Genomic DNA, 15279 nt, shown 5'->3' with positions numbered 1-15279 from the left:
TAAGGCTTGGTTATACCGCCCGAGCGTTGTTGGAGCGGTCGTAGAGCGGAGAGATAAAATCATCACCGCTTGCTACTGTTCACCATTTTCGATTTCGATTTTGTTTTTTTCTTCGATTTTTTCCCCAATTTTGTGAGCGAGATTCTACCCTTTCTCCCAACCGCTCCAACAGCGCTCGGGCTGTGTGACCAGGCCTTTTACTTCTAAGAGAGTAATTCTAAAATATTGCCCAACATAGGTGCATGTATATTGGAAAGCTTGGCAATAAAGAGAAGATGAATAGATGTGTATGCGCACTCGATAAGGTCAAAGATCAGGCAATTTTATCTTTCAATTTAGCAACTAAAGTAGTCTGCTTTTTATGAATAAGCATGGACCATCACTTTCAATAGGCGGATACAGCTACATTGCAGCAGCGCACGAGATCTATCCAAATTATGGATATCAATGGCAGGGACTTGCGCTGAAAAATACAATGACTTGATGACATGTTTCAATATGGGTAGCCAAACGACACAGACGTAGTTGATCACGTCATCAACATATTTTTGGGGGGTCAAACTGTATTCGATAAAAATATTTGGATACAGAAATGTCTTCATCCAAAGGTATTTCTTTTCCTCCTCACCTACACATCTCGTCTCCTAGTCATTGAAGGTCCCTACTTAAGTTTTATCTAATAAGTTTCTCCATTCTCTCCGATACTGCAGTCACACACTGAGTATAGGACCACATAGTTCCACAATTTCCATAACTATTATGACTCAAAAGTTCAATGAAATACGACACTTCAAAGGCTCCCTCTCATGACGACGGTTGAGCAACGGCGGATCGTAGAGTCTTCTGAAGTACGTGTGCGTCGGCGGGTTCGATGCGTTTGTAGTAATGCTCTTTCGTTTCGATGATCTCAAATTCAAACTTTTTGTAGAAGTCGATGGCAGAATCGTTATTGACCTGGACATGTCTGGATGAAGTAGAGAGGACAGAAAACATTGTTAATCAACAGTAAATTGTGTAATTTATTCAAATTAATGATGAAAATAATGATTACTTTACAGAAAATATATTAATAAACAGTCTTACATATAATAATAAAATGAAGAGTGGCTGCTTTTATAGTACAAATGACAAACTTCTGGAATGTGCAGTGCTTCAAGCTAAATAAATATTTCAAAATTAGAGAACAGACAACAAAAAATCAATCCCATCCCCCCTTCCTTTGCATTGGGCAAATGTACTATAATCTGTCTAAATATCATAAGTATTTGAAACCTCCTTCTTTATCTTCACCTTTTCCACACTTTATAATTACATGTATATCATTTGATTGGACTAGTGGCACTCTTTTAAAATTCCTTGCAAGTTTCCAATCTAAAAATAGGTAGTTTCTGCATTTACTACAGGGAAAACTCTCTACAACGCATTGATTCCTAGTCATTGAAGGTCCCTGCAATTAAAATCAAAATGGAGAGCTGAGAGGCTTTTGTCGAAAGTTGGTGGACTGGGACAGCAGATCATCTGAAAATTTGCACTGGACGAACAATTGCAAATATGTCGTTGTCCAGAGTGACAAGATTCCGATGATGACCCGGTCCACCAACTTTCAACAAAAGGGTCTCAGCTCTCCATTGTGACTTGACTTGCATTTTAAAAGGAATTAGTGCGTTGTAGAGAGTTTCCCCGTAGTAAATGCGAAAAGTCCGGAATGCCACTCAAGGGAGAGAAGATGGTCTTTATTAAAGGGGAATCCAGCCTTGGCCATAGAATGTTGTGTTGGGAAGGAGAAAAATGAATTAAACAGAATGGCGAAAGTTTGAAAGAAATCGGACAAACAATAAGAAAGTTATAGCTGCTTCAAAATTGAGATCACTAATACCATGTAGATTTCAAACTGGCAACTGGGTAGGTAAATTACGACAAGGGGCAAGGACAACTTTCCCATAGGCCATGTACTTTATTATCAGGGATTTGTGGTTTTCTCCTATAAGTACCCATTCCCCTGGGGCAGTAATCTAAATATAACCCAGGTAGTAGTTGTTTAATGTCCTCATGAAAGAAAAATATAATTTGAAATAAAACTTTTGGGGAAAATGACATTTTAGCCAGAATATGTATTGGAGTACATGGAAGAGTAGTCCTTGCCTTACATCACTATGACATCACATAAGCGGCCAATTTGAAGTCTCCATGGGTATAGTGATTACCAATATTTACAACTTTTAAAAATTCATAACTTTCTTGTTATTTGTCCAATATTGGTCAAACTTTCACCTATCAAACATGTCTGATTTTTCTTTTTCTTATAAAAACAAGTTTTTATTTGGGTTGGATTCCCCTTTAATGAGCAAGAGGTCTTGATGAACAAGTTCAGTTCATACATGTTTCAATGGAAGAAACTACTCTAGAAAACAAAACGTAGGGTCTTATAGATACACTAGGTAACCCTTCTATTCAGGAGGATGCTTAGCAATTAACTGTATGATACAATTTTGCTTTTAAATATTCAGATATTAAGTTCTGGAAAATATGTTACATAATGCAACATATTTTCCAGAACTTACCATCTGCTTTGTTGGAGACTCTCTTCCAAAAGTGATTGGGATTTGTTAATCAAAATATGCTAATGAATTAGATTTTGGAATCAGAAAAAGGATATAACAAGTGGAATGCCTCTGGCCGTCTCACCTGCATCACGCAGTTCAATATAGCAGCAGTGCTGACTTTGAAAACTACTCTAACTCGCACAAGATGTTTAGTGATACATGGTTACTCTTATGTCCACTTTTTATGAACTAGACCAATAAACTTACAGAGATATGATGGTTATTCAACAAAAAAACCCAACATGGCCAAAGTTGATTGACCTTACATGACCTTTGACCTTGATCATGTGACCTGAAACTCGCACAGGATGTTCAGTGATACTTGATTACTCTTATGTACAAGTTTCATGAATCAGATCCATAAACTTTCAAAGTTATGATGGTAATTCAACAGATAACCCAATTCAGCCAAAGTTCATTGACCTTTGACCTTGGTCATGTGACCTGAAACGCGCACAGGATGTTCAGTGATACTTGATTACTTTAATGTCCAAGTTTAATGAACTAGATCAATAAACTTTCAAAGTTATGATGGTAATTCAACAGATACCCACAATTCGGCCAAAGTTCATTGACCCTAAATGACCTTTGACCTTAATCATGAGACCTGAAACTTGCACAAAATGTTCAGTGATGCTTGGTTACTATTATGTCCAAGTTTCATGAATCAGATCCATAAACTTTCAAAGTTATGATGGGAATTCAACAGATATCCCCAATTCGGCCAAAGTTCATTGACCCTAAATGACCTTTGACCTTGGTCATGTGACGTGAAACTCATGCAGGATGTTCAGTGATACTTGATTAACCTTATGTCCAAGTTTCATGAACTAGGTCCATATATTTTCTAAGTTATGATGACATTTCAAAAACTTAACCTCAGGTTAAGATTTTGATGTTGATTCCTCCAACATGGTCTAAGTTCATTGACCGTAAATGACCTTTGACCTTGGTCATGTGACATGAAACTCTAATAGGATGTTTAGTAATACTTGATCAACCTTATGGCCAAGTTTCATGAACTAGGTCCATATACTTTCTAAGTTATGATGTCATTTCAAAAACTTAACCTCAGGTTAAGATTTGATGTTGACGCCGCCGCCGTCGGAAAAGCGGCGCCTATAGTCTCACTCTGCTATGCAGGTGAGACAAAAACTAAGTCTATGTCGTGCAAGCAGTTTCAGCTTACTTTCGGGAAATTAAAGTTGTGATTTATATCCAGCTTTTACACCGATCGGACATGTTGCAGATCATAAAATTAGGTTCTGGCACTGATGACTTAGTCTGGACCAAGTCTTCACATTGTCATGATCAAAGAGAACATGTGATGTGGTCATAATTTCAACATTGAAAAGACTCATGTTTGTTAAAGTTGAGACAAGGCGTATTCTCATAAAGAGTTGTCACTATTAAAATGGAATAATCTTTCAGGTGAAGTTGTAAACATCAATATGTTCATATCACGTTTGGAAAAGGTATGGAAAAGGCTTTTAAATTAGGCCTTTGAGTAGAGGTTAAAGAAAAATCTGAAAAGCAACAATGCTGTGGCAAGGTGCATGTGAAGCACGCACAGCGAGCGGCTTGCCGCGAGCGTGCAACGGATGGGGTCCAGGGGCCCGCATTAGGGCCCCACTTATGGCCCCTGGTAGGGTCCAGGAGCAATGCCCCGGCGGGGGTCCAGCGCCCCCTGAAGCTCCTTGGTTATAGTGTTTTCAGATGCCAAGAGAAGCTTTATCTGGGCACAATTTCAGTAAAAACTTGTGTTGAAAAAAATAAAATTGGCCTTCTAAAAATGGAAATTTTCACCCCATGTTTGGTAAAGATAGAAATTAGAATACACTTAACAATTCAAGTGCAGCAAAGCCAATTATTCAACCTGAAATTAAATGAAACTGCTGAAATCAGTAACAGTTTAAGAATTACTTTTGTTGTTCATTAAATTTGATGACTCACCCAATACCTATTACTATAAACTCCGCTTCTTCTTTACTTTGTTTTCATGGGCACCGTCACCTTTAATTTTGATCACGTTTATCAGCGTCCGTGTCATATTCCTATCCACGCGTCACTATGATACATTTGTACTGTATTAACATCTTGAAAACTTGAAGAAAAAAGATGATCACGTTCGTTGAAAACCCCTCGCGAGTGTCGTCAATCTTGCTGTATTGACTTCTTGATCGATAATTGTCATGGCCATAAAGTTTTAATGAAAAGAGATTGATCACGCTCCTTAAAAAGGGTAAAACTCCGTCAGGAGTGTTGTCAATCTCGCCGCAATGAGGACGATCATGTTCGTTAAAAATCCCTCGCAAGTGTGTACATGTTGTCGTGACAATTAATTGTGCACACGTGCATGCATGTTGTTCAGCGCGATGGCCAATTGTCTTTCGCTGCTCCGTATGTAAACAGTGCAGCTGCGCGGCCGCCCGTAGCTGCATGTGCATGTGCAGTGCACCCTGCGAAAATCTCTAGAAAAGCTCTGTGCATGCATGCGGGAGGGCTTTCGCTAGGCCGCGGCAGAGGTTTCAAAATAGCACAATTCGGCGAGTAAACCCCAAGAAACTCGCGTTGAGTTGATCGGAAATTTGCATCTTCTTAAAAGTCAGAAATGCATTTTTGGGTGATTTTGAAAAAGTCGGAATTCCGACCAAAATCAGAGATTTCACAGGCCTGTTAAATATCAAGATGAGAATTATCTATGTCAACACTCACCCCATGCCACTCAACATCAAATTACATTTAGGTACCAACTTTCGGATGCAGAGGGGCAAATAAGTTGTGTATAACTCTATGCCATCTTCCAAGGTAAATTATTTTACTTATCTTGCTGTAAGTTTTATGCAATGCACACACAAAATTATGTTATATGGTACTGTTTGGCAGAAAAAAAATCAGCACTTTTCTTGTGAGGTGGAGTAGAGATGGATCATGTTTAAGATATTACTGCATCTGAAGATCAGTCTTTTTCACAGGATTTTTTTTCTGTAATGTACCAAAAGAACTAGAAAGTCAACAATGATCTTTACGTTTCTAACAACCCAAGTTCGGCTGTTAAATTAATAGTATTGTAAGAGTAAATTTCAATATAACTTACAAGTATATATTATCTATGCGTCCATCCTTCTCGCAGAAATCTAGAACATGTTTGAGCATCATGGTTCCTGTAAAAAAAAAAAAAAAGTAAAGAGATTGGTCTTGGAATTAAATAATCACAGGACTACTACATGTACTCGCTCGACTGACTTAAAGTGAAGTGAGTTCATGCACTATAAGTGGAGCTTATCAAGTTCCAGGCATTTCTTTTGATTGAAAGTCTCTAAATCAATCAAATTGATAATACATATTGACATGTACATGTATAGATCTGCATGTTATGTAGTGAGTTCTAAGAAACACATAAAACCAATATTTTGAAATGATGAATTATGCATTTTGACCTCTGAGCGCACTGGAAATCCCCTATTAAACAGATAAGCAGAAGTGAGCACTTGTATTACTGTACAGGGCTCCACACTAACCCTTTTTTCTACTGGTCCTGTTTATGTCGGACGAGTAGATACCAAGTTTTTCAATTTTTTGCTGGTCCGAACCTAAAATTTGCTGGCCTTCCAAAATAAAGAAGAACATATAAAAGAGTCTTGAGTTTATTTTGTCATCGTTTATTGCTTATATTGCCACCCCCACCCCCCCCACAAAAACAGTAAACAGTACACACAACATAATTCATGAGAGACATTTCTCAATTTAGGATAGCCATTTTTTAAGATACCAGAGCCATTTTCATAAAATATCACTATACCAGTTTGATAAAAAACTTAAATCTGGCCATTTCTGAAAAGTTACTGGCCCGACAGCAATTTTTACTGGTCTGGGACCATCAGACCAGTGCCAGTGTCGCGTGCCGATGTATCTCAGGCACCTCTAAAAAATCGGAGTCTCATCTCTCCTGCAGGAACCCTGCATCTTTTCATTACAAATCATCACAGTCCCCGTAGACATAACAATGGGGACTGCAGGAAAGCTGCAATGAAAACACGCATCAGCATCCTTAGACCTGGGGGCCGTTTCATAAAGTTGTTCGTAAGTTATTAAAGAGCGACTTTAAGAACGACTGGTGATCCTTTCTTACGCGCTAAACCATCGCCAATGAATATACCATTTACCACAAGAAAGGATCACCAGTCGTTCTTAAAGTCTCTCTTATCTTACGAACAGCTTTATGAAACACCCACCAGGTGGGTGTTTCATAAAGCTGTTCGTAAGATACGAATGACTTTACGCACGACTGGTGATCCTATCTTGTGCTATCTGATATCCCTATGTAATTGAGTAATGACCAAAGAACAGGTTCCAGTCGTGCGTAAAGTTGTTCGTAACTTTACGAACAGCTTTATGAAACACCCACCAGGATTCCTGCTAAAAGACATGACAAGGACTCATGACAAGTTTCCTTTAAGGCTTATGGGACGTTGCAAGAAACTTGCGATCAATTGCCAGGTCTATTTTCGTTCCCGAAATCAAGCACATGTCGCGTGCAATTGATTCAGGGATGCCACTAGGTGTCCTCCAAAAATACTGAAACTTATCGCGGGCTGGGACAGTGTCCAAGATCAGTGAATTGGGGCATTGGCGGCGGAAGCCCAAAAATTTAGGGGGTCCACCTTAAATTTTGGGATGGACACAGGTAAAAAATTGGACAAGCCAGCAAGCAACAACAAAAAAAAAATATATATATATTTTTTTTTTTGGGGGGGGGTATCCCCGATTTTTGGATCGTTTTTGGTACATAAAATGTCACATTATGAAAAAACAATCACATCCAAAATCACGAGAAAATATATAAAATTCAGAAACATCGTACATTATACAGCAGTTACCGCTAATTCCTTTCAAATTATGATCAAAACTTTGTCATCCTCGATGCTTTCGTTGGTCATTTGCAAGTTGCCATCTTGGATGACGTCATCATCTTTACAGATGTATTTACCAGTCGCTATTATATCGCGATTCGTGCCGCTGCTTTGCGCTTGTCTATGTGCGTGCGTTCGGAACTTGTCGCTCGCATTGATTGGCCAGGATATTGAGGATTCCAATCGGAAAGCCTTGATAAAAGCATAACTCAATGAACGTAGTGGGTAGTGCGCGCGTCTATAAATTATAACAAGTGGAATGCCTCTGGCCGTCTCACCTGCATCACGCGGTTCAATATAGCAGCAGTGCTGACTTTGAATACTACTCTAACTCGCACAAGATGTTCAGTGATACATGGTTACTCTTATGTCCACTTTTTATGAACTAGACCAATAAACTTACAGAGATATGATGGTTATTCACCAAAAAACCCCAACATGGCCAAAGTTCATTGACCTTACATGACCTTTGACCATGATCATGTGACGTGAAACTCAAACAGGATATTCAGGGATACTTGATTACTCTTATGTACAAGTTTCATGAATCAGATCCATAAACTTTCAAAGTTATGATGGTAATTCAACAGATACACCCAATTCGGCCAAAGTTCATTGACCTTTGACCTTGGTCATGTGACCTGAAATGTGCACAGGATGTTCAGTGATACTTGATTACTCTAATGTCCAAGTTTAATGAACTAGCCCAATAAACTTCCAAAGTTATGATGGTAATTCAACAGATACCCCCGATTCGGCCAAAGTTCATTGACCCTAATGACCTTTGACCTTAATCATGAGACCTGAAACTTGCACAAAATTTTCAGTGATGCTTGATTACTATTATGTCCAAGTTTCATGAATCAGATCCATAAATTTTCAAAGTTATGATGGGAATTCAACAGATATCTCCAATTCGGCCAAAGTTCATTGACCCTAAATGACCTTTGACCTTGGTCATGTGACGTGAAACTCATGCAGGATGTTCAGTGATACTTGATTAACCTTATGTCCAAGTTTCATGAACTAGGTCCATATATTTTCTAAGTTATGATGACATTTCAAAAACTTAACCACAGGTTAAGATTTCGATGTTGATTCCTCCAACATGGTCTAAGTTCATTGACCCTAAATGACCTTTGACCTTGGTCATGTGACATGAAACTCTAATAGGATGTTCAGTAATACTTGATTAACCTTATGGCCAAGTTTCATGAACTAGGTCCATATACTTTCTAAGTTATGATGTCATTTCAAAAACTTAACCTCAGGTTAAGATTTGATGTTGACGCCGCCGCCGCCGCCGCCGCCGCCGCCGTCGCCGCCGCCGTCGGAAAAGCGGCGCCTATAGTCTCACTTTGCTTCGCAGGTGAGACAAAAACAAATATTTGGGGAAATATCTTTCACTCGGTCGATCGACATGCATCGCAATCGGGAGAGTTGTAGGGAGAAAAAAGGAGGACTTTCCGACTTTTTTTTAGTACCCAGAAAACAGGAAAAGTCGGAAATACGGAAATACGACGGACAACAGGGAAAAAGACGGAATTCCGTATAAATACGGAAAAGTGGCATCCCTGAATTGATTGCTAATTTGCGATTGATTGCTACTCCGCTCCATGAAACAAAAAGTGTATTCTGATTTGCTAAAGTTAAAAGTGATCAATCAACTGTAAATTTGCAACAGAATATTTGCGATTGATTGCAAATATTTTCTTGCAACACCCTCTTAGCCACACTGACCAGACAGTCTACTGGTGGCCGATAGACACTGCCAGTTTCCAGGACCAGTATTCAATTGAAAGCACCGATTTTACTTAGCATTATACTTGGCTAAGTAAAAGGATTAAACTTTTCTTCAGATCACTTATACATACATGTGAGTATTTTACTTTAACAAGCCAAATTTTAACAAAATACTGACTACCAGTAATAACCATTGTGACGCCATAAATTTTGAGCCAAATAACGCACACTCTATGTATCACTGTCCGGCAGTATGTATGACTCCGTGTATCATGATTGTAAACTGTACACAAGCAAGAATTAAGTCTGCTAGGCGGCTGACTTAGATTTAAGCATAATACTTAGCCCCAAAATGCAATGCAATACCAAAGATGGACAAGTGTTTTACTTAACAAAATACTAAGTAAAAATACTTAAAATTATGACTTAAGAAAATAACATGTTGACTCAGGCCCAATTATAATTGCTTGGAAAAAGACTTCATTGAGCAGATTATAATGCTTACTCTGCCAATAGCTGACCTAGTTACTCAATATTTACAAGAATCATTTGGCAATCAAGATTACTTACCAATCCCAAGTCTCCTGTATGGTGCAAGACATCCCAAGGTCATGATATATAAACGTCTTGCTCCCTGTTCTGTTGTATCTATCCTACAGCACACAGCTCCGACAACAATGTCATTGTAATATGCTACGGGGGGGGGGGGGAATTAAAATTTGTTAGAAATACAATAAAACTAATTTCAATAACTTTACCATGATTGTAATCATTTTCTGCAAGTTCAATTTATCTATGAACAATCTTTGTATAATTCACAAGTACTTCTCAAAGGGTGCTTCTCATCTGATGGCGTTGTTTGAATCTAAAGCTACGTACAGTTCAAGTCAGCATTCTTTGATCATGGATGCCACTTAGATATTGATTTTTTTTTTAAGTCTGACAATCATCTAAGATGACCCATTTTGTACATAAGCTTTATTTTAATTTCTATGGCTGAAAATAAGTTTAAGAAGTCTGAATTCAGAGTTTACTCTGAAACGTGGCATCCCTGTTTGATGTATAAGTGGACACACTAAGGCCCCGTCTTACAAAGAGTTGTGATTGATCCGATCAATCACAACTATGGACGGCCAGCAATGGCAGCATCTAAAATGTATGTTTATTTCAAATACTTTCTAGATATGATGTATATTCATAGGTTCATCATTATCTTGAAGATTCAGTGTGATTCTCTTTGTTTAGACTGTGCAAAGTTCCTGTTGAACAAAAATTATGGTATGGATGGATTTCCGTACACTTGAGATCGATTGGATCAATTGTAACTCTGTAAGAATTTGAGAGTAAACCAAAGTAAAAGAATGCTGACTGGGTTTGTAGGGTCTCAAAGTCATGTTTCACTTTATTGGGTAATGGGATGTACAAAAAGAGATCTTGGTATCACTATCAGTCAAATTCATAGGCCAAAATTCACAAAGGTGGTTTTTAAAACCATCGGTTGAACCCTAGGTTGATGCAGATTTCCTGTATAAATTACGCTCATTTATCGCATATTAGAAGAATGTCCATTGCTGATGCGTTTTTGTTACAGTGCACCAAACTGACGCCTGTTTCCAAACCGTGGACTCGTAAATTTACATGGCAACAGGCGTCAATTAGGCGCACTGTGACAAAAGCATGCATCAAGACTTAGACATTTTTTAACATAAGCAATAAATAAGCGCAATTTATACAGGAAAAATCTGCATAAACCATGGGTTCAACCGATGGTTTTAAAAACCACCTCTGTGAATTCAGGCCATAGTGTTAATCGTTGAAAACAGCCGAATTCATTGTTATAGATCATTGAAATAATGGCATCCCTTCCTTTACTGAAAATTTCTCCATCCAGGATATGGCTGGCCACCTAAATACCAAACTTACTGAAACTATGAAGGTTGCCCAATCAATACTTAAAGGGGAATGAAACCTTTGAAACAAGTGGGCTTGTGTGGAAAGAGAAAAATCAATGAATAAGATCACAGACAGTTTGAGAAAAATCAGACAAATAATGAGAAAGTTATGAGCATTTGAATATCGCGATCACTAACGCTACGGAGATCCTCCTATTGGCAATGCGACAAAGATGGGTGATGTCACATGTGAACAACTTTCCCTGTGAGGGACTATAAAATACCCCTTAAATTTCCCTTTTTGCTCTTTCTTATAGTGATACCAACTCTATCCATAATGTATTCTTTAAAAATACATATTACATGCCCTCTCATAGAAAGAATACTTATAAATGTGATAAAAGAGGCAGTTTAAGTGAATTTATATAGAAAGGTAATGGGAAAGTTGTTCACAAGTGACGTCACACATCTTGGTCGCATTGCCAACTGCAGGATTAACATTATGATAATGATCTAAACTTCAAATGCTCATAACTTTCTTATTACTTATTCAATTTTTCTCAAACTTTCGTTGATCTGTTTCTTTTATTTTTCTGTTTTAAAACAGGCTATCTTGTTTTAAAGGTTTCATTTTCCTTTAATAGAAAAAAAATTTACCAAGTTTGGCCAGTTCTCCTACTTCTAGGACGTCTTTGTAGAATTTATCATTGTAAGATACAGGGAAGACAACCGAGTTGAGTTTCTTCAGCTGCTTTATATTGTGGGAGGTAATGTCTCCCAGATCTTTTCTTCCTCTGTGAAAGAAATACAACAGTCAAAAATAATTAATCCATTCGTACATGAACAATAATAATTAACAAGTGCTTGTTCTGAAGTTCCATGACAAATGGAATTGGCTGATAGCAAATGCAGTGGTCAAGATTGACCACCACTTTTGACCGTGCTAGTATTCCCCAGTCTGCGGCCGCCGTCTCCGTTGCACGGTACGATGTACAATGGCAGCTGCAGCGCAAACGCTGCTGAGTGCGCAGTGCCATTGCAAACTCATGTGAAAATAGCGAGAGTACATGCAACGGCCGCGCTTAGGGAGCTACATTAGCGATGTTACAAAATGCCGTTTTGAAGCACAATTCAAAGATAAAAATTGTTATTTAACCAATAATAAAATTTGAAACTTGATTATAAATAATCATCATAATAATAATAATTATTCATAATCACGTATTAAACTTCATCATTTGTTAAATAAAAATTTCTATCTACAACTTGTTTTTCAAAAGACATTTTGTAACATCGCTAATCAAACGATGTCATTACGAAGCGGTACAAGGGTCAAGCCTATGGTATTTGCTTTGTTTACAAATGGATTGAGGGATCTACACGAGATCGGTCTGGTAAGAAACCTAGAATTTTTCATCTTTTTAGTAACACACTTTTTACACCTTCATATGCAGTAGGCATGAAGGTTCATACATAAATAAAATAAAAAGATATAAACCGATTTCACCCTCTGCATATAGAAAGTAGCATCTTGATTGATTGCGTAATTTCCACCGCAGTATTCGTTGTGGCGTGCGCCTGTAATCCAAGCTACGTGGGGGAAGTTACAAGTTGATGCAGAGGTTCGAGGTTTGAACCCTAGTCACGTCTTTTGGACGGTGACGTTAAAGGTCGGTCCCAGATGTGAATAATAATATCTGATTGATACACGTCTGACAAAACTCAAATACACACACAACACACACTTGGCTGAAATTTGGAGGTAAGCATTAAAAAATCATATTTACAAATAATTTTGAATAAATTTCTAAGATTAAGTTAGTTGATAGATTGAAAGTTATGTAGTGAATAAAAGTAGAAGCTTTTGGCATGTTTTGTTCCGTCACATTCGTGTGATGAATGAAAACGTCAAATTTCATTGTCAAATCACATGCGTTGTGCGAGGTAAAAGGTAATTTACCACAATTAACGGGATTTACCGTAAATCCCGTAAATTGTGGTGATTTTATTAATCTCTACACCTTCCTACACCTGATGCGTAGGAAGGTTTAATAAAATGGTCAATAAAAATGTAAAAAAATGAACGTTTCTTACCAGACCGATCTCGTGTAGATCCCTCGATCCAAATGTACACAATGCAAATACAATAGGCTCGACCCTTGAACCGCTCATGAATGATATACATCCGATAAGCGATGCCATTTTGAAGACCAATTTATAGATAAAAATTATTATTTCACAAATACTAAAATTTAACAAGTGATTATAAGTAATTACATGTAGTACATGTAGGGCATTTTCATGGTAACTGACATTACACGGCACAATTTTACACACCTTTCATTGTGTGTATCCCTAAAACAACAAATGATGGGAGTTTGCTTATAGTTAATAAAGTGAACCTTGCTGTATACTCTGATACTAAGTTTTTAATGTAACCACATTTGTTACGCATCAGCAAGCAAAAATGGGTCGGTAACTGACGTTACACAAAAAGGAATGCAATTTGAGGGTGTTCAGGTAAAATTGAAATATCTCATGTCCCTGAGTAGATAGAGAAATAATTTGAATATGTGAATATACCTTCATTATGTGTCAAATTATTTTTTTTTTTGTCTTTCGGGGCTATGATAATTATTGTTTCTTTCTATGGGATTTTAAAGTGTTATAATAGCAAGCTAAATCACAGGTGAAGATCATGATCAAACCTGTCCTTAAAAAATCTGTCAAAACAAAACATGTATCAATATACTATATTCAACACTTATTTGTATCCATACTTTGGCAGCCATTTTGAAATAAAAGATGGCTGCCAGAGTCGGAATTTTTTTTGTCTCAGAAACTTTAGGTCTTGTATTATTTAAAAACAAAGCATTTGACATGAATATAAACTTATTTTTTTTGCCTCTGTGTCCATCTGTGGTGAAAATGCCCAGTAGTATTATACTAATTATTTATAATCACGTATTAAATTTTAGCATTTGCCATTTTGTGAAATAATAGTTTTTATCTATAAACTGTTCTTCAAAATGCGGCATCGCTAATCAGATCGTCGGATGTACGTCATACGTAAGCGGTTGAAGGGTCGAGCCTATTGTATTTGCGTTGTGTACATTTGGATCGAGGGATCTACATTAGATCGGTCTGGTAAGAAAACTTCCATTTTTTTACATTCTTGTTGACCATTTTTTTCAAACCTTCCTAAGCCATCAGGCGTAGAGATTAATAAAATCACAATTTACGTGATTTTTATATAAATACTTAGGGAAATCCATCTTTGATTGGTCAGTCTCTAGTTATACATATGACCGGCGGTTCAAGACTCCATGATCATGGTGAAGAAATGTCAAAATATTATTTAAAACATCATCATTGTCATGATCATGGGAGTCCTCAAGGCTCAAGAGCATGCAAGACTAGGGTCCGCCCCGCAAAGCGGGCCAGAGCCTGGGTTAATAACAAGCCAGTCTTTCGACAACAAAAAAGGTTAAAGGCAAGCATGATTAAAGACAAAACTTCAAAAGTGACTGAAGTTCAGTTCTATTTTTCTAAAATTAAAAAAGTCAGTCGTGATCGACCATGGCCATGATGGCATGGTGATTTTCTTTATTCCCCAGCTTTCCTACATAAAACACACAGGGGTACGGGTCTTACCATCTTTGTTGATTGAATTCATGAAAAGTTATCGGTAAATGTCTACACAAGTCAATGTCAGTCAGTGTGGGCCGTATGACGAAGACCATACGGCCCACACTGAACTGCAGGCCGCTGGAGCGGGCATTGACTTCAACGTTTTACCGCTGGCTCGTAGTCGTAGAAAATCCCCGCATTCAAGTGAAACAAGTTTGGATTTAAGATTATTGGACAGAAATTTTATATTGTATTTAATTAGCTAGGAATCCAAAAATATCATTAAACAAATTGAGTTGAAATAATCGATTGACTTACTTCGTCATGTTGCAGAAATACAATTTTCACCTTGCTCAACTGTCTCTATCCTCGAAAAAATGGTGAAACGTGATGAGCTGAACTAGCTAGCTAGCTAGCATTGAACAAGTCGGACGAATTTATAAAATTACGCAGTAGAAAAGAGTTCGTGATAGAGCAAATCTATTAACTTTTAGATTT

General features: G+C 37.6%; 1 protein-coding gene across 1 annotated transcript; it reads right to left on the bottom strand.

The window, feature by feature from the left end:
- Positions 1-209: 209 nt before the first annotated feature.
- On the bottom strand, positions 210-15207 carry LOC121420072 (N-alpha-acetyltransferase 50-like). The gene is made up of 5 exons (XM_041614599.1): positions 15100-15207; positions 11809-11945; positions 9830-9952; positions 5701-5767; positions 210-964 (listed from the first exon to the last, which is right to left on the bottom strand). The coding sequence occupies exons 1-5, from the start codon at positions 15105-15107 to the stop codon at positions 805-807; spliced, it is 495 nt and encodes a 164-aa protein (XP_041470533.1). The 5' UTR covers positions 15108-15207; the 3' UTR covers positions 210-804.
- Between the last annotated feature and the right edge of the window lie 72 nt (positions 15208-15279).

This window comes from Lytechinus variegatus, chromosome 8 (assembly GCF_018143015.1).
Source record: "Lytechinus variegatus isolate NC3 chromosome 8, Lvar_3.0, whole genome shotgun sequence".
NCBI classification, from domain to species: domain Eukaryota; kingdom Metazoa; phylum Echinodermata; class Echinoidea; order Temnopleuroida; family Toxopneustidae; genus Lytechinus; species Lytechinus variegatus.
Note: the sequence above shows the minus strand (reverse complement) of the source record. Positions and strands in the feature narration are given on the sequence as shown.